Source organism: Cuculus canorus, chromosome W (genome assembly GCF_017976375.1).
Source record: "Cuculus canorus isolate bCucCan1 chromosome W, bCucCan1.pri, whole genome shotgun sequence".
Classification (NCBI taxonomy): domain Eukaryota; kingdom Metazoa; phylum Chordata; class Aves; order Cuculiformes; family Cuculidae; genus Cuculus; species Cuculus canorus.
In genome coordinates this window covers 15,400,530-15,424,356 of record NC_071440.1, presented here as the reverse complement: position 1 = coordinate 15,424,356, position 23,827 = coordinate 15,400,530, and the positions used below count along the sequence as shown (strand labels likewise).

The following is a 23,827-nucleotide window of genomic DNA, read 5'->3' as shown; positions in this document are numbered from 1 at the left end:
GCAGACAGGGATTCTTAGTTTAGTTAAATCATTTGCATGTTATTCTGCTGCATTTTTACCTGTTAAGCGTTGTTTGCTGCCTTCCCAAAGCAATTGAATCTTTGGTTTTGTTCTCTTATTAGATTCTGCGCGTACTTGGTGAAAATGCAATTGCTGTTCGAACAAAAGCCATGAAGTGTTTGTCTGAGGTTGTTGCTGTAGACCCCAGTATTCTGGCCAGGGTAAAAAAAAAAAAAAATCCATCATTCACATGTGTTCTTCTGTCATGCTTGAAAGAAATTTTTTTTTCTTATTTTGGATCTGTGTTTTATTTGTTCTTTTTAGCTGGATATGCAACGAGGTGTTCATGGACGGTTAATGGATAACTCCACTAGTGTACGAGAAGCAGCTGTGGAGCTGCTTGGCCGATTTGTGCTCTGTCGTCCTCAGCTTGCTGAGCAGTATTATGACATGCTGATTGAAAGAATATTGGTATGGTGACTTGTGATATTTATGATAGAAAAATTACTTTTCAACTGAGTTTGAATGTTTAATGGTATGGAATGATGATCCCAGGAGTAAATTATATCTTATTATTTTAATGGAAAGCATCATGCTTTTAAGACCAACCTTGTAAAATGCATCACTTGTTTCTAGTGAGTCTTTGTTACATGAAAAGGTAAACATACATAGAAAGTTGGACCACATCAGAACCAGGATTATATTCCTTTTGATCCCTTTAATAAAGCACAAATTAGGTGAAATGAGGAATTTTCCCACATCTCTGAAGTCTGAGATATTGATAGCAGTTCAGTAGTGTGGGTGATGAGGAAGATTTACCACACAGTAATTTAGGTTGCCATTTGTAATCCAAAAAGAAAAGAAATAAAACTGTGTTGGTTTTCTATACTTAGTTTTAGCATTTTAAAAGGCTTCTTATTAGAGTTTTTCTATAAAGTGTTTTTTTGTCTGGATGTTCAGATGAAAAACAATGTTAATTTAATGGTCAGATAACACTATCTTTTAGCATTCATGCTAGGTTTTTAGTCAAATACTACTCATTTGCTATAGTTACAAATTAAATGTTTTTGAGGGGTTTTGGAGATGACCATGCATAAAGCTGCTCATCCTGACATTCAGATTAAACAGGTTTTGAATAAGGTCATGTGAAATTAAGCTCCTCATTCATCTCCTTAGACAAAGCCCAGGGAAATGTAAAAGTTTTGCTGCATGTATCTTATCCATAAGCTTTATCTGAAGGCTTTTGAGGTATTACAGTCCAGCTCTATAAAGGATCTTGAGTGTTCCAACAAAGTAGCTGAAGCATCATTACATTTAGCTTGTAAGTTCTTGAATTAAGTGATATTATAGATTTGCAACGTCATGAGTTCTTAAATGGGAGAGTATAAATGGAGGAAGCATTTTGGTGTTCTAGGGACTCAGACAGAACCTTTAGAATTGTTTCAAATAAAGTGGTACAAATTATGCTGACCTTTTTTATAAATGCACTCCAGAATATTTTAGCTGTGTTTTCTGAATAGGTTTTGCAGGTCAGATTGGGTGATCTTCAAATATTAATGAATATAATACAGAAATTAATTAATATGTCTGATGTGTTTTCAATAGTGTCGTGCTTTTATCCTCACAGGATACTGGTATCAGTGTCAGAAAGAGAGTCATAAAGATACTTAGGGATATCTGCATTGAACAACCAACATTTCCCAAAATCACAGAGATGTGTGTGAAAATGATTCGGAGAGTCAATGACGAAGAAGGCATTAAGGTAGAATGAAACATATCCTTGTGTATCATAATGTGTTTCTATATTTTGACCGGAAAAAATTATCAAAAAAGTATTTCATTGCTCCTTTGTAATTTTTATTTTTATTCACTTTTAATTTTTGAGAGCAAATATCTTAGCTTTCTACACTGCTGTCTGACTTGTTTTTCTTTATTTCTATTCTTTTCAAGTTCTTGCTGACAACCAAAAGATTTTTAAAAGTTATTGGGTAGAGTTGTTTGGTTTTTGTTCTTCTTGCAAGTGGTGTCTCTGGTACTTCTGTTTTCTAACAAGTAAAACTGGCATATAAAACTCCTTTCTGCAAACAAAATAAACTATAAGTCAAAATTAAGTACTTGATGTTAGTATATGCCAGATTTGTAAGTTTTACATGTAAAATTATAAAGTATTCATCTGTGCTAAATTTGCATTAATTCTGAATATTTAATGAATTGTTTATTACTTCTAAATTGTTACTTATGCAATCATATTCTACTCTTTGTGCAGTGTATATGCAGAAGGGCATAAAACTAATATTATGTGTTGATTCATAAACCTGACACTGATGTTTTTTGCTTGATTTGGCAAAAATAATTTTAAAATTGCTGGGTAATTAAGAATACACCTCTAATAATTTTGTATCACACCTTCAGTGGGATTTTAAATCTGCAACTTTAAAACCACACATACAACTTGAGATACCTTAATGCTGAGTGGCTTTCAGAGAAGGCTGTTAATCAAGAAGTAGATGAACAGCTGGACCCAAGGTGCTGCTGGGAAAGGGGGGATGACCTTGTTCTCTTTCCTCCTCACGCTTGCCTTTCCAGCAACCTCAGAAAAATGAGGCAGTACCTGCATTGGATTTCTTTTATGTCTTCATGGATGAAGGAACGCTTCTTACAACCATATGCTTTATAAGTAATTTGCGAATAATTAGTTCACTTTCATTCTATTCCATCCTTTCCTCAATCCAAAAATATTGGAAGGGAACCGACTTCCTATGTTTGGGTAAGGAGACTTGGTTTCTCTCTCTTCCCCACCTTGTCACAGCTGTTCTGAAAATGCCCAAGCAATCTACAGTTGCTGCTAATTCTGCTGGAGAAATTGTTATTTTGTGTTTGATTGTCAGCTTCTCAGGGTACTATGTTTTCCTGAGGAGTGCAAATTAGTGCAAGAAAGCGGTAACTCCATTTTCTATAGCATCAGTTCCCAGTGATCATTTTAGTGAAACTTGCTTAGAGGCCAGTATAACTGCTGTAATAGTAGATCTGGATCTTTTTCAGATAACGTTCTCTACAACAGTCTCACTTAGGTTGAATAAGTCCCTAAGAAATGGCACATATCATCAACAAATCTATTGTATGCATGTATTAGAAATAATACCTACGTGCCAAGATAAGCTTATTTATTTCTGCTAATATATGTTTTTTTCCTTCAGAAATTAGTAAATGAGACATTCCAGAAGCTCTGGTTTACTCCAACTCCACACCATGACAAAGAAGCAATGACCAGAAAAATACTAAACATCACTGATGTGGTATGTTAAAACAAATTTGAACTAAATTGTGTGCAAAATTTGATTATGTTTTTAGTATCTTTGAAATATTGTCTGTAGTCTTTTAGAATACAAAAAAATATGCAAGTAATTTAATTATCAGATGATTTTCTTTATATGTCTCCTGACACTGAATATGTACTGGAATTATTCATCTTATGGAACAGGCTATAGGAAACTTTAAATGCTCACTAATCTGCTGACAGTGATAACTGTGACCACATTATATTCAGGTTGTGTAAAATACTTGTTCTGTTAAAACACAATAAATTTTTTTATATTTAACATTTTCCAGGAAATGTTAGTAGTAGCATATAGTTAAGCCTAACTGAGAAGTTGTCTCTTAAAAGTAAAATCTCATATGATAACGTTTATTTTGAAAGGTTAATAAACTGTTTTAACAAATACAGGATCATGTTCTCACCCAGCGTAAACTAGCATTTGCATAATTTTATCTACTTTTTAGGAGCAACAAAATAAATTGCATGTCTTCACCCCCAAAAAATCTGTTTCATATAAAATGCTTATACATTTGTAGTGAAAATGCATTGTATAAAACCACTGTGCTGAGAAGGTATTTCAATATCAATTATACCAAGATGTAATTATCAAATTAAAGTACTCGCTTCACTACTTAAAATTATGGGTTTAAACTCCTTCCTGCTTTTCAATATTTTTACTAAATGGTAGTGTAGTGTGCATTTTTCCAGACTGAGAAGTCAGTCAATTTGACCTCAATTTAATTCTCAGTTCTCCTGCCAATTCTATTTTGATACATATCAGTGAAGGCTTAGTTTGTTTGTATAAAAATATGTATATGCATATATACACACACATGCTAATTCGTCAGGCTTGTACAGATTAAAGCACAAATACAAAATGTTGTTCTATAAAAACAAAATCTGGTTTATGTTAGAGCTGGTAATCTCCAGTAAAATGTGTAGGCCTTGTGTTATATGGGATACAAATTCTGGAATCACTTAAATGGTGAGAACTATTTTTCAAATGCAGAAGACAGTTTCAGATCTCCAAAGATCTCTATGTGTGTTTACTGGTCTTTTAAGATGACATCTGTATTGAAGTAATTTTTCTTCAGATGCCCTTTTTAAACTATTTTATTCTCAAAACTACTTTTAGGTTGCAGCTTGTAGAGATACAGGGTATGATTGGTTTGAACAGCTTCTTCAAAATGTAAGTAATGAATTTTGGATGTATGGCACAATCACTGTAATAATTTTGAACGTTTCTTTTGGTACTAAATTACATTGACAGGAGACTACAAGAGCAGTCCTTTACAGTAGACAAATTCATTTCATACCCTTTAAACATCTGACCTTTTTCGAAATCTTCATTGACAAAATTTTCTTTGTCTCCAGTGTTAGTTTCTTTCTTTCCATATGATCTGTTTTAAGAATACTTCGTATTTTGTGTTGGAGAGGGTGTTGGGTTGGTTTTAATTTCATGATCTCTTCAATAATGAGTGACATAACATCAAGTCCAGAGCTAAGATACTTTATTCTGAAATGAGGCCTCTAGTGTAATGTAGGGGTTTTTTTAAATGGTAGGTAAGTGCATTTTCACATACAATATATTTGTTACACAGTTTATAGAAGCAACGAATCTTCAGAGTATAGTTTACTTCTACATTATATTTTACTCTAATTTTTCTAATAAATGAGCTTACTTTGTTTATATGTCTTAACCAGTGTTATCTTTCTCCTCTACAACTTGTATGCACTTGTTAATTTTCAAGCAAAGTTAATAAAAGTCTGCACAAGGGAATTGGAGATCTCCAAAGATTTTACTTTAGCCTGGAGTGACATGAAAATAGGTAGCCAAGTAAACCAAAGTGCCTCTTAATGTCTGCACTGAAGAAAAAGCTATAGTACGGGCTCAATTAAATGAACTGATTAAAATATTCATAGAACGATGTTTCACCTTAGTTTGATAATTTTGCTTAATGTAAAAAACAACATTCCTTTTGAATTTGCTCTTTTTTTAAAGTATTTTAAAAAGCCTTCTAATTCCTATTAGTTGCTGCCAGCGCAAGTATGACTACACTATTGTTTTATGCATTATTTCATTAAGCACAAAGTTAGCTTTCATCCCAGTGCAAAAATCAATAGAACTATTCTCTTCTGTCTTTTCGTTGCAGTTAATTTTTATTTGCTTCTCTTGCATTTTGTTTGAATTTTTTTTACTTACCTTATTTTTTTTTCTTCAACATATAACTTTTATGGAGAAGTCAAATGCTTTTGTAGTGCAAAATACTTGTGTATCTGCAGTAATTGTTATAAAACCAGTATGTATTTAATGTAAAGGAATGCACCCTTAATACTAAATAATTTTCTGTTTCATCTGCTACAGCTGTTGAAGTCAGAAGAGGATGCCTCATATAAACCTGTGAAGAAAGCCTGTACTCAACTTGTTGACAATTTGGTTGAACACATTCTTAAATATGAGGAATCCTTATCAGGTAATATTGTTTACAACCAAGTAGCTCCTTTGAATTTTATATGATACTGTAATAGTGCTTGTTCAAATTATTATTGTGAAAAGTTACTGTTACAAAATTCCTGTTATGAAACTGATGGTAATGAATTATTGTATTTAAGTGAACTTTTGAGCACTGTATAATAATAAAGCTTCCCTAATTTTCTGTAGCTAACCACAATAACACAACTACTTTTAAAAGAATTTGTTCAAACTTTTAGATCACTAAGAACAAAAGAAATGTGGCGAGCTTTATTTGCATTATGTTCTACAGTTGTAATAGGAATCATTAGCTGAGCCAGTGTTCTATGTACAGTAAGTAGTTTAAAAACTAGTGATGTCTTGAAGCACCTTTGCTTCTTATTTCACATACAAATGTTAATACGTTATTATGTCCTCATCTCTAATGCATTACTTTGTGTGTGTGTTTTTTTTTTTTCCTTTCCAGATTCTGACAACAAAGGTGTGAATTCTGGTCGCTTGGTTGCTTGCATAACCACTTTGTTCTTATTCAGCAAAATCAGGCCCCAGATAATGGTCAAACATGCCATGACCATGCAGCCATACCTGACCACTAAATGTAGTGTAAGTAGAGAAAATTAGAAAATCAGTCTTTTCAATCAGCCAATTTACTGTCACGATTAGGACACTCCTGATGTTTGCTACTATTATCCAGTGCCTGCTATTGATAACTGCCAGAATGATAATGAGGGCCCATATGCAAACGGACACCACAAGTCCCATGATCCATATGTCGGTCATTAACACCTGCATGGTTGCTGAGTATGTTATCATTTTAATCAACAGTTGGAAAAAAATTTACAAGAACAAAATGTAATAATTTTCTCAAAAGCCGCATAAACAAGCTGTCCGGTTTAATTTCCAACCCTTCAGCTTTCAAGGAAAAAAACTGTAATGCTTTCTGATTGTACTTTTCAAATCTGCCCTGATAAGCTTTGAACCAGCAGCTTCAGGCTGGCAGTCTGCCCAGTAAACCTTTTAAAGTCTTTTTTTTCCCCTCCATATAATTAAGCATGGAAATTAATGGCTGTCTTGTATGCTTGATGAAATTGAAGGTAGGAAAAGAGAAATAAAAATTGTGTTTCTATTTCATGAGCATCATATCTTCTGATGATATTAGGTTCTTTTTATGATCTCTATAGCTTCTAAGATGCTGTTCCACATTTTACAGCCAAATGATACTGAAACCTGCGCTGCCTCTTTCCCTTGAGGACTAAACCCCAGTTTTTCACCTGTTATGAAATAATTTCTTTAAATTGTTTTGGTTTATAGTCACAGTCTTAAAAGTAGTTAAGATTTAACATACGAATCTTAAGACTAAAGGTGTGGTTCCATAAGACAGAGTGATCCAACATATAGAAAATATATCAAAAGGAAAATGTCCTGTTCTATCCTCTTCAGCACTTCACCTCTCCCTTCTCTCTGGTGTTTTTGTACGTAAGACAGTATAACTCACAAAAATGGTAGAGAGCTATACTGCTGAACCCCACACACGCTCTGGTAAAATGGCCCCCTCCTCTGAAGCATTGCGTCGCTTTCTGCCAGTTTGATTAGCACAGTCGGCTCAGTGAAGGTTGTGATGAACCCCTGATCTGGCAGAAGAAGCAGGGCAGGATTGTGCAGCTCAAGGAAGAGCTTGGCTGGGTGTCAGCAATCCATTATATTAGGTCAGCTTCCCAGGTAAAGGGAACTTTTAGAGCTGCTTCTGATCAAACAGTATAGGAAAGGATTATCTGATTGTTTACTTGCTGTAATATCTCTTTAGTGTGTTGAATAAGTTTTGTACTTTTACAGGTTAAGATGAATTGTAGAATTACCACTGTCACCTCAAATATGTAAAATAGCTTGATAGTAGCATTTGGGAATTATCCTATCATGATTAGAGAGCTTGAATTGTCCAAATATCAATTTCTAGCAGGTTGCATATTTAATATAGAAATGTTTTCCAAGGATTCTTCACTTACAATACATATACAGTCATAATAATGCAAACTAGTAATAATTTCAATTGTAATTTATATATTTGTGCCCTATCTATTTTAAGCCATGTTCAGCACAGCACAACTTCATTTGTTGCCGATACCTATTGCTAGGTGTTGTGTTCTCTAGTGTGTATGTGTCAGGAAGAGATCCTAGATTTCTTGTAGGACTCCAAAAGATTATCAGGGCAAAACCTTTTCAGGTCTGTCACAGCCTTGACGAGAGGTGAAGTTCTGCTTCTACACATTTTTTTCTTTTTTTTTACAGAAGTTCTGTAGAAAGCAAGAACTTGCTTTCAAAATAATATGTAATTTAAAATCAGATGTAAACTATATAAATATTCTTTTTAAATATTTACCAAATATCTTACATAAGATACATAATTGTATTATTATATAATTGTATTATATTCATGTGTATGATGTAATATTAATGAATATGTATTATATAATGCATATTAATAATACTCAGCTTATAGGTAGCACAGCCAGAAATGTTAAATGCTATAAATACTGTTGTTTCAGACCCAGAATGATTTCATGGTGATCTGCAATGTTGCAAAAATCTTAGAACTTGTAGTGCCACTAATGGAGCACCCAAGTGAGACCTTTCTTGCCACTATTGAGGAAGACCTCATGAAACTCATCATCAAATATGGCATGACAGTAAGCTTTTAATTGTTACTATTCAGTTCATTCCATTTCACTGTCTAAAATGCTTGGTTTTGAGTATAAGAAAATCTGTCTTCATTATGATGATAACTTTTGAGCCGTGAAAAATCAATGTTCTTGGTTTACTGGTGTTTGTATGTGTTATTGCTATATTTTAATAATTATAAGTTTGGACAGGTTTTCAGAGCAGTCTAGGAGATGGACATTGCATCTGTTAAATCACTAGATTTATTTCTACATAGCTTTCTGTTAAATCGCTCGGTTTAGTTCTACATAGCCTTTTCTTATGTAACTTCACAAAAATCTCAATTTTAACTTATATATTTATAACTCATTTGTACTTTCTTAATCCTAGGTTGTTCAGCATTGTGTGAGCTGTCTTGGGGCTGTTGTGAACAAGGTCACACAGAACTTTAAATTTGTGTGGGCCTGTTTTAATAGATACTATGGTAAGTAAAATCACAGCATGTAATTGTCACTCTTCAGTTTTGGCTGCAAATCTTGTCTTAGGGATACACCATGGTTAAATGCTGTGATCAAAACTTTTATCTTACTGTAGGTGCACTTTCGAAATTAAAAAGTCAACACCAAGAAGACCCCAACAGTACAATACTTACTGCCAATAAACCAGCACTCCTTAGATCACTTTTCACTGTTGGAGCATTGTGTCGACACTTTGATTTTGATCAGGAAGATTTTAAGGGCAGCAGTAAGGTAAAATAACTTGTATTTGCTCTCCACATCTTATGTGTATTGAATGCTCCACTTCAGTTTGAAAGCACAGTATTCCTAGTCCCTCAAAGCTATGTATTTGTTCATAATGCTTACAATATAACTTTTTGGTTTGTAAATACATGGTTTTGCAAAGGCCATGCAGTAAGATTGTATTTCTCCTTTTTTTATATTTATGCTTTTTACAAGAGATTAAAAACATCTGTTTCATCTTCAAATAGCTATTATTTTTGTTTTCATTTCCTCAGGTTAATATTAAGGATAAAGTACTTGAACTGTTGATGTATTTTACAAAGCATTCAGATGAAGAAGTACAGACAAAAGCCATTATTGGCCTTGGTAAGAAATATTAATAGTATTTAATATTCTGCTGTAGTAAAAATCCATGCATTTCATCAGGAATTCATTTATTTGTGTAGTGGCAGGGGAGTTTATTTAAAATCAAACTTCACTGTCTGTTTTATTTGAGTACTAGCTATAGAAATGTAGTCAAAGGGATACTTTGAGGTTTCATACTTAGGCAACAGAGTGGATGCTTTTGACAGTGAATGCCTTTTTGATGTGTGACCAAGTCTTAAAAAAACATCAGGTTTCCAAAGTAACGGAGATGTTATTTTTTTCCCCACGTGCAAGTATGTTGTAACTCCAAATCTTGTTTTTCAGTCCACAAGTTATGATTAAAGAACAATTAGAAAAAGTGCTTGAAAAACTTTGAGAGTTTTAAGCTTAGGGGCAGATATTCCACAGGAGTCAAGGGAACTCTGGCAGTTTATACCAATTGGAGAGATGCTCTAGGAGATATCATGGGGCATTGAGATGATGTCATAGTGTCTTGGTGCAGCTGGCGTTGATGATTTGTTATCCTTGAAGACTCTCTATTTTCCTGGTTTGACTGAACAACTTGTATGCGCTAGGAAAGTTTTTAACTGGAAATTCCCAACTTGTGGCCTAGTGCTTCAGAGCATCTTGCTCATGCTAAGAAAGCTAAGCAAACAGCATACTAAATCACACAAAATTATAACTCTAAATGATTTATTCTATTTAAAATGTTGCTTATCTAGACTAAACAACTAATTCCTGCTAAAGAGGAGAATTGCCTGGTGTGCAGTCCAGCTGCCGTCCAGGGAGGTTTCAAGTGGGGCTCACCAGCGATGATCTGTCATTGGTAAAAGATCTCATTGCTTCAAGTAGCACCCTTGAAGAGGTGTTCCAGTGCGAGGGGAGATCACTGCCACGCAGCCACACTGCCTAGCAGAGAGAGCTCAAAGCAGGCTCACTTAGCCTGTCACAAATATTGGATAAAAGTGGTTGACTAGCAGTCAAAATTGTGTATGAGGCTCCTTATTGGCGTTCACTGTGTCCCTCTTCTTCTTATGGGTTTCCTGGATGAGTTCTTGGTCAGCTGTGAGCAGGCCTTTACCTCCTCGGGAGCCTGAACCAAACTGTTGCAGGTGGAGGGAGAGGGGTGGGTGGTATAATGCATCCATCTCACGTAGTCTAAATATTACAGTTTGTTTCGGGATTTTGGCAGTATTTCAATTTTAAATATATTTTTTATCTGAAGGCATTATTATGGTATCTCAGTGACTTGCAGTAGTACATGAACTGCCATTGAGTGGTTTGTATCACGTTCATCATCTGCTCAAGGAAAAAATCTGTACATTTGAGAGAATCTTGTTTGAACAGATAGGCCTTGGTTTCTGGAAGTGTTCAGTTCATGGTTATGGCTTAGTCTGAAGAAAGTTCTCTCCCATACGTGTGAACCTGCATTGGTTTAACTGTGGACAATAATTTGCCTCCTTATGCTGCTGTTTAGGTTGCTTTTTAGATATCCTGCTCCCGTTCAGGCTGAGGGCTGAGGATAAGGACCAAGACTGAATCTTGATTTGATATTCTGTGAGGAAACCATTTCAGGCAGCTGAGTGGGATTAATGACTTTAGAGTTGTCTCTGTTGCAGGAGCAACACTATGGTGTTCTGGACTAGCCAGAGGTTTTACTAGGCACTGTATCAAGATGCACAACACAGAAATTAGATCTGAAATACACTGAGGTCTTGCCCTAGACTTAGCCTTTTCCTACACTGTATTTTCTGTGTGCACAGAGCCAGTATTAAAAACCTGACTCAGTCTTCTTTTTGTTACAGCCACTTTTATGCATTGCTTTTGAAAAATTTTATTTGCTTTCATTTTTCTCCCCATTCTTCTTTTATGTTTATATGTTTTCTGTGTGTACATTCAGAATCTTATTTTTCACAACCACAGGAAACTACACTTAATGTCTGCTTTCCTCGCAGTCTTAAAAAAAGTGAATCAAGTAGTTATAGTTTAAATTGGGAAGTTATGTTCCCATTACTGTTTTTTCATGATATTCTGTAAGAGTTTGTCAGCAGCACATTTAAATCTACATACATGATCGAAAATGATATATGCTGTCACTAATTCAGTTTGAGGTTTTTATGAAATAAAGACTTCTCTGACTAGGAATAACCAGTTCTCTGTCAAGGGTAATACTGCAGTTAAAAGCAGTTCTATAGTGGGTATCTTCCAACAGTCTTAGGAATGCTTCAGATAATTTTTGAGAGAAACCTTAATGGATATATGAATAATGACAGAGGTATAAATTTTATTTTACTGTGTTCACTATGTTTTTTTCTTTTAAGATTTTATTTTTTAAATACTTGTGATATTTATCAATTTTTCTACATTTGCTCTGTCTCCATATGAATAACTTTTCACAGTTTCAGCAGAATGTTTTGCTACAAATGTATTAGAAAAACAGTGGTTAATTTTTAGTAATGTTCCTCCCTTGCTCTTGGGTGAGCTCCTAGTAATTCACATGCAGACTAGTACACTCAACATGCTTCCAGACTTGTATAAATCTTCTTAGTGCAACTGCCTTGGGTTGGCACCCCATCTTTTTCTGTTAGACAGTCATGACTAATAGAAATGTCATGGCTAATAAAACTCCTTAGAAACTTTGAATGGTGTCCATATGAAAAAAAATACTATTTGTACCAGCTATGCTGGGGGGGGGGGGGGGGGAACACGACATAATTTCATGCCTCTATTTTGAAGAAAGACTTAAAAAGAAAAAATAAAATTTCTAAATAACATGGAAATGGAATATTTCCTCTTTTCTTATTCCCTTAGGATTTGCATTTATACAACACCCAAGTTTGATGTTTGAACACGAAGTGAAGACTCTGTACAACAGCATTCTTTCAGATAAGAGCTGTTCAGTAAACTTAAAAATCCAGGTGTTAAAAAACCTCCAGACCTACTTGCAGGAGGAGGATACACGTATGCAGCAGGCAGACAGAGACTGTAAGTGTTAAGTTCTTCTTCTGTGCTAATGAGGCACACAAACCCCCACTTTCTTGCATACAGTTCCTATATATGTGAACTGAGTCACTTAAGATTGTTATCTAATCAATAATATTGTACACAAAGTATCTTAGAATAATTTTCAAAAAATCATTATGTGCTTAGGTATGTTGAAAAGTGTAACTTATTATTTACTTTCAAGATGTATAAATCCTGAAAGCAATCAGGAATGCATAATTGCTGTAATGATGATAGTAATACTTTTTATCAAAATCTTCTCTAAGGTTAATTTGCGGATATAAAATAAGAAATACATAATCAGACACTTTAATAATTAAAACCTTTAATGAGGAATGAGACCTTAAATTTGTGTCTTTAGGTTTTTGACATATATTTGTCATCAGACTGTTCTATGTTTCATGAGATCATAAATCCATTGTGAGACAACTGAAATGTGTATTTATTGTAAAGCTTAAAGATCACTATGCAAAGTAAATGATTATACTGTGGTAAGCATACTATTGCTTTTGTCCTTTTTACAGGGAAAAAAGTAGCAAAGCAAGAGGACTTGAAAGAAATGGGTGATATTTCATCAGGGATGAGTAGTTCTATCATGCAGCTATATCTCAAACAGGTCCTTGAGGCTTTCTTTCATACCCAATCCAGTGTACGCCACTTTGCTCTAAATGTCATCGCACTGACTTTAAACCAGGGTCTCATCCATCCTGTTCAGGTATGGTAGGCTTTTATGATGGGGGGGGGGGTTATTCAGGTTTTCAGAGGATTTATGCTTGCTAGATAGATTTCTATTTTTTCTCTTCCAGCTATGTTACAGTAATTTCTTATTGTAGCAAAGGGGCTTTACAGAAAGTGTATTTTGAAGTTTGGTTTATGTTGTTTAGACAGTGAGATTCCAAATGCTGTATTTTCTTGTCTGTGGATCAAGATGTAAAAGCCCGGCCAGTGCCTAAAGAACACTTACAATTGTACATTGGAGCATATTTATGTTATACTTATAAATTTCAGGTATAAGCAAAGGTGTTTTCTTTATTTGATTCCTTATCCTGAAAACTGTATCAACTTACCTCCACCTCAATCCCCATTGTTACTATTCTGAATATGGAATTCCAGAGTCAATGTCAGAACTTCAGTTATCATCTCCGTTGTTCTTTACTTACATAATATTTTTGTAATTATTTTTATATACCACAGCCATTGTGCATGTTCAGTCATAAGTGGTGGGTTTTTTGCTTTTTTTTTAAATGGCATTTATTTTTTAGTTTAAAATGACTTTAGAGTTTGAGAGAAATGGAAATTCTACCTGAAACCTCACACAACTTCTATTATTTATAATGCTGGTCTCTTGTGTGTTTTGTACTATTCGTTTGCAAAAAGTATTCAGGTAGTAAGTTGCGTAGAGATTCCTATTATACTTTTTGCAGTAGTCAGAATATAAAATGAAAAACAGTGTAATAGAAGAGCAAAGAGTGAGAAAGAGGAGGTACAATGACTGAATAATCATTTCATTTGTTTTTCAAGTGTGTGCCATACTTAATTGCTATGGGCACAGATCCAGAGCCCTCTATGCGAAACAAAGCTGATCAGCAGTTGGTGGAAATAGACAAAAAATATGCTGGATTCATTCACGTAAGTAATTGTAATCCATCATTTTACAAAGTGCTGTTATGTTCTCTGGTGACTTAACACTTGAATAGGCCTTAGCTTCAGAAAAAGTAACAGATAAGCAATAACTATAAGCAATTGTAAAGATCATCACAACTTTCACGTTTAGAGATTTCTGTTCATAGAAATAGAAGGGATATAATAATGTGAAGCATTTCTTCCAGTCTAAAATTTCCTTTAATTTATGATTCACAGTAATGTTTTCCTCACTGAACAGTACAAAAGAGCATTTATTTGTTAAGAGATAAGGACAACTGTTTCATAATGTTTAGCAGTGATTTTCCTGTAATAGTAGATTACATGAAAATAATAGATAATACTAGAGAGGAGAACACCTTGTAAAAGTAGAGGTCCTTATTGTATATGTATTAGAATGTTAAGGCATCAAGGCTTTATAAATTGTAATCTAAGCAGAAGGAGCATAGGATGGTGTTAAGAACTGAGGGATCTTGCTGAAAGGAAAATCAGAGGACTAAGCGAGGACTTCTGGAGCTGTGGTATAGTGCCATTTGTTCTGCTTAAGGTCTGAAATTGAGCTGCAGCACCCTCTCCTTGTTTCAGAAGGCCCCATTCTTGGTTCAGTGTGTGTATTCCATTGTGGGACTTCCCAAATCTGATTCTATTCCATTGAAATTGGAGCATTGCACTGTTCATGGCATCCAAACAGATACGTAATCCAGCAGGTGAAGGCTAGCAGGTGAAATTTCCTATGTAGACAGCTGGGATTTAAGACTATATAGATAAAGAGACAACTATGCTGAACAGAAGCAGAAGTGGTATGAGGAGAGTTGAATATACAGCCTAGCTAGAGTTTGTCTGTTCTGAAACTAGAACAGGAGCCTTGAAATGAGTAAAATCAGCTGGATATTACAGAATATATACAACTCCCCTAATTTTCTTTATTTCTATTGTACTAATATGGACTTGGTTGTTGGTTTCACTAAAAGTGACATCAAGCATAGACATTTGGTGAAATATTCTGTTTGTGTATGAAAACGTTTAAGTATTCTTGAAAATTATTCAAATTGGAATACCTGGCTGCAGTGCATAAGCAGATTATCTGTACGTTTGTAACATAGAATTTACGATGAAAGCAGTTCACAAGACATTCTGATCTCTGCCACAAATTCTGTTTCAATTTGTTTGCCAACTCAAAGGGTGGTAGTACACCTCAGTGCATGTTTGAAAGTTAAACTTCAGATGAGCATCCACTACAAAAGGAAATAAGCTGAAAAATGAGCTAGCAGTTTCTGTTGACAGGCATTTGTTTAGTTTTCCACTTTCAGTTTTACTGCTTGAAAGCAGTGGTTTAAATAAGAATAAATACCTTTACATTTCAGATGAAAGCAGTGGCTGGTATGAAGATGTCTTACCAGGTACAACAGGCAATCAATACCTGCCCAAAGGATCCTGTAAGAGGTTTTAGACACGATGAATCATCCAATGCATTGTGTTCACACCTATACTCCATGATCCGAGGGAACCGTCAACACAGACGAGCATTTCTAATTTCTTTACTCAACCTCTTTGATGATACTGCAGTAAGTATTACAGTATTACATTTCCTTCACTTAAAAAGAAAAGAAAATACAGCATTACAAGCTTAAATTCTCTTTTTACAGTGTATTTTTATGACATAATTACTGATAACTTTATTTCCCTAAGATACTTTTGTTTTACTTTGTAATAGAAGGTATTTACCTACATAATAGAATGCATTTGTTACTTTTGCATCATTCTGTACCTTTCTGTACTCAATTTGGATTGATCAGAAATAATGTATCTTCAGGTATGACTAAATTTTGCATATGTACATACTGTTTAGAGTGGGTTTGGGGAGTATATATAAAATTTGTGATTGTGGTTTTGCTCTAGACTGCTAGGAACACAGGATAAGTGTATAAATGTAAGGTATTTGTATTTATATGTACCTTTTTTTTAACTTCCAGAAAACAGAGGTGAATATGCTCTTGTACATAGCAGACAATCTAGCTTGTTTTCCTTATCAAACACAGGAAGAGCCACTGTTTATAATGCATCATATAGACATTACACTATCCGTTTCTGGTAGCAACCTACTACAGTCATTTAAAGAGGTATGTGCCTTTATATTTTAATATATTTATTATGGTGGCAACATAACCTTCTCTATAATTTGGTCAATTTTTCAGTGAATACAGTGCCATTATTATGATATAGACCAGTAGCATTACTTTGTAACCAGTAGCTAAAAAACAAACAACGCTTTCTGTTCTGGCCTACATATGGTAGACATTAGCTAAAACACAGAATCATCATGAAATATTGGTTAATTTTGGGGTTTTTTTGTCTAATTTTAATAATAAAATCCAGTTTGCTGTTTCTTTTATTGTCAAGTAGCTGATGGCAGTTGTATGTGTGTCACCTGGGAGACTTTAAATATATTGTTTATTTCAAGAAAAGAGTGCATATGACTTTTCTTAAGGTAGTATATAAAAGCCCAAATAATGGTATAGTATTTGTTGTTATAGCAACACACAACCCTGTAAGAAAAAGGCCTCTGTTTCTTAAACACTTCAGTGTCTTCATTTCCTGGACAACTTTAACAGCAGAAGGTACGAACTGTCAGGAAACAAAAACCCATTTCTAGAATGCAGTATGAGTCAGAGTTGATACCTGGAAAGTACATTGTTTGAATTCTCACCCTACCAAAGTTGATTTTTAATCTGCTAGGAAGAGACAGTGCATTCTTTAGATGGAGGACCAGTGTGTAGCACCAGCACATACAGCATGAGATCCTGCTTGGGATGTCTTAAGTTCTGTGTTATGAAAAATCATAGTGTGTGCAATAATGCAAGGGGGAACTCTGTAGCTCTGCAAGTAGTAGAACTGATTATTAGTAATACTGCAAATGATGACTTGGGGGTTTCTCTGGTTAGCAGTGCAATTAGTGTCATAGAATTCTAACAGATACAAGGATTAAAACCAGCTTGGACTAGTCTGTACCAAAGTACATATGGATATATATTTAGCATGCAAAAATTATAGTCAGGTGAAACAAAAATGGAATTTTCTTCCAGATTTATGTATTTGTCCTTTTACTGCATTTCACTGTTTCCGCTAAGAAACTTGAGCAATCTTTTTAAGAATAACATGCCAGTGGAGTACTTATTGCTTCAGTTCCTTCTGTAACCACCTAGCAAAAGATGTGGACTTTGGATCAATTTTTCAGGGGCCTAGGGTTATAATTCAGCCTCTTTTTGCCATAAATAATTTTAATCTTTGAATATCAAGTTATGAACTAATAACAGTGTTCGGGCAATTCTTCCTGATTTAAGCAAATAATGATTTTGGAAAGATTTTTTTGAAAAATGCATGGTGCTACTTACCCTAATTTCGGAATTTGTTTTAACTTCTCTGTTTCACAGTCTATGGTGAAAGGAAAAAAAAAGGAAAGAAAGCCTTCATCAGATGAGGAGACTGAGAGTGAAAGTAACAGTGGTAGTGCGAGTGAAAGTGAGGAGGAAGCTTCTAAGCCTCGGAGGTTACGGAAACGAGTAGAATCTGATTCAGATTCTGATGAAGAAAATGATATAAATGCTGTGATGAAATGTTTACCAGAAAATTCAGCTCCTTTAATTGAATTTGCAAATGTCTCCCAAGGCATATTATTACTTTTGATGCTGAAACAGCATTTAAAGAACCTCTGTGGATTCTCTGATAGGTAAGGATATTTAGATAATAGGCTATCTTGTTATCAACTGAGGTTTTTTTCTAAGGGTTAAATTTGGAAGTTGTTTTTTTTAAAGTTGATTGTTAACAATTGTTTAAGCAGTGGATTTGTAGAAGAGAAAAAAACCATAAATGTAATAGGTTGAATATAATGAAACTTTGGGTTAGAAAAAGCAATTATTTCATTTCTTACCAAGATGTCTATCGTATGGGGAATGATTAAAATATAACTACTTACATTGAAGATTTTAAAAGCTTTTCCTTTAAATTGCTTTGGAATTTCCTTAAAAGCTCTTCCCTTTTGTTTTCTTTAAACAGTAAAATTCAGAAATATTCTCCATCTGAATCTGCAAAAGTTTATGATAAAGCAATAAACAGGAAGACAGGAGTTCATTTCCATCCAAAACAAACTCTGGATTTTCTGCGGAGCGATATGGCTAATTCCAAGATCACTGAAGAAATAAAGAGGAGCATAGTAAAACAGTACTTAGATGTATGTAAATTTACTTTGTAGAAAATTCAAAATCCTTTTGAACTAGGTAACAGTAACAGTATAGACTTGAAAGTAGATGCTGATGTATTGGATGAACACTTCAAAATGTTAAGTTGCTGGTAATCTTATGTGATGTAGAGGAGACCTTATTGATCTCTTCAACTATCTGATAGGTTGTAGCAAGGTGGGTGTCTCTTCTCCCAAGTAACGAGTGATAGGACGAGAGGAAATGGCCTCAAGCTGTACCAGGGGAGGCTTAGATTGGATATGGCAGGGGAGTTGGAACTAGATGATCTTTAAGATCCCTTCCAACCCTAATTATTCTATGATTCTATGATATTAGAAAATATTTCTTCATTGAAAGGGCTGTAAAGCATTGGAATGGGTTGCCCAGGGAAGTGATTGAGTCATCATCCCTGGAGATATTTAAACGATGTGCAGATGTAGCATTTGGGGACATGGTTTAGTGGTGAGCTTGGCAATGTTAGGTTTATGTTTGGACTTGTTGATCTTAAAGGTCATTTCCAACGTAAATGATTCAATGAATCTATGATAACTCACCATTTCCTTTCAGGATGTTTAGCAGGATTATCTTTCAAAATCTTCTAATAAATTTAGACACAAAAAATAATTTCAAATAAAGAATATTAATCTTTACAGAGTATTTGTTAATTTCTCTTATCCATCTTGTACATCTCTACCATGTAACTTGTTCACTTTATCCCTGACTGTTTCCATCATAGGAACAGAGACTAGATCTAGTGTATTTACACACCCCACCCCCACCCAGTTCTTTAAAATATTAACTAGAGAAAACTTGCAATTTTGGAAACACGGGAAGAAATCCTTTAACTTTCATTTTCTAGGAGATATGTAAAAGTTTTTAGAACAAAACACAAGCTGATCAATTTTGAAGTTGTCGGCCTATTTCTTTTATCTTTTAATTTTTTTTTTATTTCATGTAGTGTGATATGAATGTCCATTTTTAAAGTTAGAACATGGACTGATCTGGTTTTGGATTTTTTTAATAGTTCAAGCTCCTTATGGAACATTTGGATCCTGATGAAGAGGAAGAAGATGGAGAGGTGTCAGCTAGCACAAATGCTCGGAACAGAGCAATTACCTCGCTGCTTGGAGGAGGCAGCCCTAAAAACAATGCAGCTGAGACAGAGGATGATGAAAGTGATGGGGAGGATAGAGGAGGAGGCACTTCAGGGGTGAGGCGGAGGAGGAGTCAACGTATTTCGCAGCGTATTACGTAAAATTATTTTTATGTGCTTATATATGTCAGTCTATTATCATAAATGTACACCAAGTAATGTAATCCACATGCAAGAAAGCATTTTGTAGATAGAGATTCCCTACTTAACCATTTATACAACTTTTGTAGAAAGTTTAACAAAAAAGACAATAAAAAAGCAAACTAGAAAATGAGATTTATCCCGTATAAAAACTTATTAATTTTTCTTTGGAATGTACTGTGTGTTATCCTTTCTATTGTTGCCAAGTTTTTATGTAGCTTTATGATTCGTGTATATATATAATTTTATATATCAATAAGAGAGAAAGACACGGGTACAAATTAAGAGTATGTGATTTTACAAGGATATGTTAACCCCTTGGCGCTGGCGGTCACAGTGCGTCTCATTTCCGGCAATGGAATGTGTGCCGGGAAATCCGAGCTCCCGGCGTCAAGGGATTAAAAGCAATAAAAGCAATAATTTCACTAAAGTTCTTTTGTGTAACACTTGGTCTTTTTTCCCCCCAATGTTTTAGTCATTGAGAAGGTCAAAACGAAATTCAGACTCTACGGAGTTGGCAGCACAGATGAATGAAAGTGTTGATGTCATGGATGTCATCGCTATTTGCTGTCCAAAGTACAAAGACCGACCACAAATTGCAAGAGTAGTACAGAAAACCAGCAATGGCTTCAGTGTTCAGTGGATGGCAGGCTCCTACAGTGGCTCCTGGACTGAGGCTAAGCGCCGTGATGGCCGTAAACTGGTGCCTTGGGTAGACACTATTAAAGAGTCAGACATTATTTACAAAAAAATTGCTCTAACGAGTGCTAATAAGCTGACTAATAAAGTTGTTCAGACTTTACGATCACTGTATGCTGCCAAGGATGGAACTTCCAGCTAATTAATTTGTACATGGAGCCAAATTTACAGGAATTGAAATTACAGAAAAACTTGAAATATCAACTTTTTGGCAAAAAAAATCAGTTAAATGAAGAGTAAGAATGGAAGCTGGGACACAGGAAAAAAGAAGGAAATGTTTGCTAAACATTTATGTGGGAGCTTCCTTCGCTGTTGTGCAGCAGAAACTTTTCAGTTCATTTTTACTCCCACTGTATTATAGTTTAACAAAAAATTGTTTATATCTTGAAAAAAAACATTTCTGTTTAAAAATAATAAACAAGTGAATGTTGGAAATTAGTCTGTTAATGTTCTTAATAAAGTGTTCTTGGAGTTTAACCTAGCAGCGGATGGCTTTCTTTAGCTTAGCCCAGTTTCCAGGGAAGCATTGTTTACCAGGCTGTAAAATGGCAAAATCTCCTGGATATATAATTTATTCTGTTGAAGAAAAAAAAAAAAAAAAAAAAAAAAAAGCATGCAGTACCTATGACCTATCTGCAGGAGGAGTTTTTGTAAATGTAGATTTTGATGTATTAGGTCACCCTGAAATAATACAAGAAAAGGGTCCCCAGCAAATCTGGTGGAATGAATACTGCAATAAATTTTTTTACTTCTCTTTGTTACTTGTCTGTTTCCATTTGAATTTCTTATTGTATAGATATGTTTAAATCCATTTATATTATTTTGCAGTCTTTTATGTAAAATTTAGAATATCAGTGGTTTTCAAAACAAGACATAAAATATTGTTTATACAGTTTGTATAGGCTGACTTCTGAATAAGGGATATCTTTTTATTTTTTTCTCCTAAAGGGCATAAACACAAGTTAACTCCAGGGTTTTATTGTATCCTGCAATATTTAGTATTAACTATATGATTTAGCACTGTGCCAAACACATTTTCAAGAGTACATTTTGATATGAAAAAAACTATAGCTTATTCCTTGTATGCTTCAATTTTTTTGTAGTGTCCAAATGGTAATTTATGATAGTTAAAATTTGGGGAAAACTGAATGACTTCTGCTTGGGCTGACTGGCCATGTATGCATTTCTCTGGGTTAATACAGAGAGGTTTGTGTGAAAAGGAGATAGCTACCACTAGCTGAGGATTGAATGGGTATGAATCTGGGTAATTACGCTACATTCCTTCACAAATGAATTTTTTCAAAAATGTTTGTATATTAGCCTATTTTTTTTACTAATTTTAAAATGGTTTCAGATTTTGTAAATTGAAAAAATGCTATTGAAAGCTTTCAGAAGCATTTGTTTTGACTACATTACCACAAGCCTTTCATAAGCAGTTCGCCTTTCTAGAGAGTAACAAAAGCAGCAGATTTGTAAACAGAAAAAAAATCTAAACCAACTAAACTTTTTAGGGGAGTACTAAATCCTGCTGTGTTTTCAAATCTGTTTATCTAAAATGGGTGTTCCTCAATAAGTAAATCTTTCTCTTATGTTTATTTTCTTTTATGAATTTAATTTATGGTAGGAGGCTGTTTATGAAACTAGCTTGCAGAATTCTAATGCAATATTCAATTTGTGAGGAATAGTAACAGTATTCAAAAAATATTCTCATGTACAGAAAAAAACATTAAACTGAATTGACAAACTCCTCAGAATCTAGTTAGTAATTGTTGCTATGTGAAATGCCTTTTTGCTGTTTCACTGCTGGAATTTTTCTGAACAGAAATAGTTCTCACCTTTTTGTTTTCACTGTTCATGGTGTTTTCTTCACTGTACAGAAAACCACATCTCATGCTAAGATAGGTATTTTTAAAGTAGGGAGACGTAGAAAAACTAGAAGTCATCCTTGCAGCTCTGTAAGCAGGACATTTTTGTAGCAAACGATGAAATATTATACTTCTCAGGGTCAGGAACAGCTTCTATAATGGGAATTTCATACTTCAGGAATAGAGTATGACATGTCACATGTTACTAGTTGAAAGTTGAAAATGCTTCACAAGGAAATTCCTGAATGATATAAAACAGAATTTCATACAGATGCAGTCTAAAATGAAGTTGTCACTAGTCTGTTAGCCATTTCTGATGCTATTTATATTTAAATAATCTTATATTTAATAGGTAATACAGACATTTCCTTGTTCGTAAACAAATTGTTTCCTGGTCATGTGGCTTTCCCAATACCAAAGAGGCTTTTTAATTTCAATTTGTTTGGTATTTATTAGAATAATAAATTATCAGGAAGAGGTTATAATTAATAGAAACTTGAAGTCTAAAGTTGTCTTAGCGGAGAGGATTTGGACCATTACCCTATTGTGTAATATGCCAAAGGGCATGCATGCTCCTTGATGGGATCTGTTGGCTATAATATAGACTTATAAAATTAATTATAGATTCTTGAATAAGTTGAATAAGATTCTCGCTAGTTAAGTGTTGAATTTCCCCCCTTCTGTATTCCCCAGAGTAATATTTAGTTTTGTTTTGCCTATCCCCATCATTAATTGCTGTGAAAGGAAAAGGTAGCTAACAAATTCCTGTTAGCTGTGTATAACATGGGCTGATGATTTTCAGAGATATGAAACAGAAAGCCCAAGGCTGTAGCTGTAATCTCTGCAGTGCTCAGTCTCTGAGGAGCAGTTGTGGGTTTGCCAACATGAACCACATTATTGGCAACAGTAAGTACCAAGATAAGGGATTTTTTTTACATTAAAAAAAAAAAAGTGCTGCAGTTCAATAATTGGTACAGTAACAGAATTTTACTCCTTTGTTGACATAGCTTTGTAGTATTTTTTTTCACTGTATGGCTATAGATTTTTACATACATAACTATAATGATTATTCATTTTTTTAATTCTTACTGCTTTCTCCCTTTGAGTACAAGTTCTGTACACGGAAACCTCTTGCAGCAGCTTACCTAACAAAGGGGTATTGTCATGTTTCTAAAATTAACACTAGCCATATTGTACTTTTTAGGAAAACATGGACACTTCCATAATCTAAATACATAAGAATTAAATTATGATTTTTAATCTTCCACTTCAGTACTGTACAATTGCAGAATAATTCTTGAGCATTTTTATCTACAGCTATAAAAAAATCACAATAGTTTTTGGCAAAACTTTAATTACATATAAGTATTTTTTATATGATTCAGTAATGCCCTTTTGGGTTTTTTTTTTAAGTTCTGTCTTGCTTATAATAATGACTGTAACATGTATAAAGGTAGGCATAGACAATATTTTATTGAGGTTTGACCATTAAAATCTTTTTAAAATTTAAGTCAAAGTTTGGGCTTCGTTTTGCTGTTGT

General features: G+C 34.3%; 1 protein-coding gene across 1 annotated transcript in view; it reads left to right on the top strand.

The window, feature by feature from the left end:
• Nucleotides 1–20,564, top strand: part of LOC128850260 (nipped-B-like protein) — a 99,977-nt gene extending 79,413 nt beyond the window's left edge. The window contains exons 27-46 of the mRNA XM_054053266.1: nt 123–221; nt 325–471; nt 1,628–1,762; nt 3,198–3,296; nt 4,452–4,505; nt 5,682–5,790; nt 6,256–6,392; nt 8,333–8,473; nt 8,835–8,928; nt 9,039–9,193; nt 9,460–9,550; nt 12,362–12,535; nt 13,078–13,268; nt 14,075–14,182; nt 15,559–15,759; nt 16,168–16,314; nt 17,626–17,921; nt 18,248–18,422; nt 19,454–19,639; nt 20,199–20,564. Coding sequence (XP_053909241.1) covers nt 123–221; nt 325–471; nt 1,628–1,762; nt 3,198–3,296; nt 4,452–4,505; nt 5,682–5,790; nt 6,256–6,392; nt 8,333–8,473; nt 8,835–8,928; nt 9,039–9,193; nt 9,460–9,550; nt 12,362–12,535; nt 13,078–13,268; nt 14,075–14,182; nt 15,559–15,759; nt 16,168–16,314; nt 17,626–17,921; nt 18,248–18,422; nt 19,454–19,639; nt 20,199–20,564 — 3,105 coding nt within the window. The remainder of the gene's footprint in view (nt 1–122; nt 222–324; nt 472–1,627; nt 1,763–3,197; nt 3,297–4,451; nt 4,506–5,681; nt 5,791–6,255; nt 6,393–8,332; nt 8,474–8,834; nt 8,929–9,038; nt 9,194–9,459; nt 9,551–12,361; nt 12,536–13,077; nt 13,269–14,074; nt 14,183–15,558; nt 15,760–16,167; nt 16,315–17,625; nt 17,922–18,247; nt 18,423–19,453; nt 19,640–20,198) is intronic.
• The last annotated feature ends 3,263 nt before the right edge of the window (nt 20,565–23,827 follow it).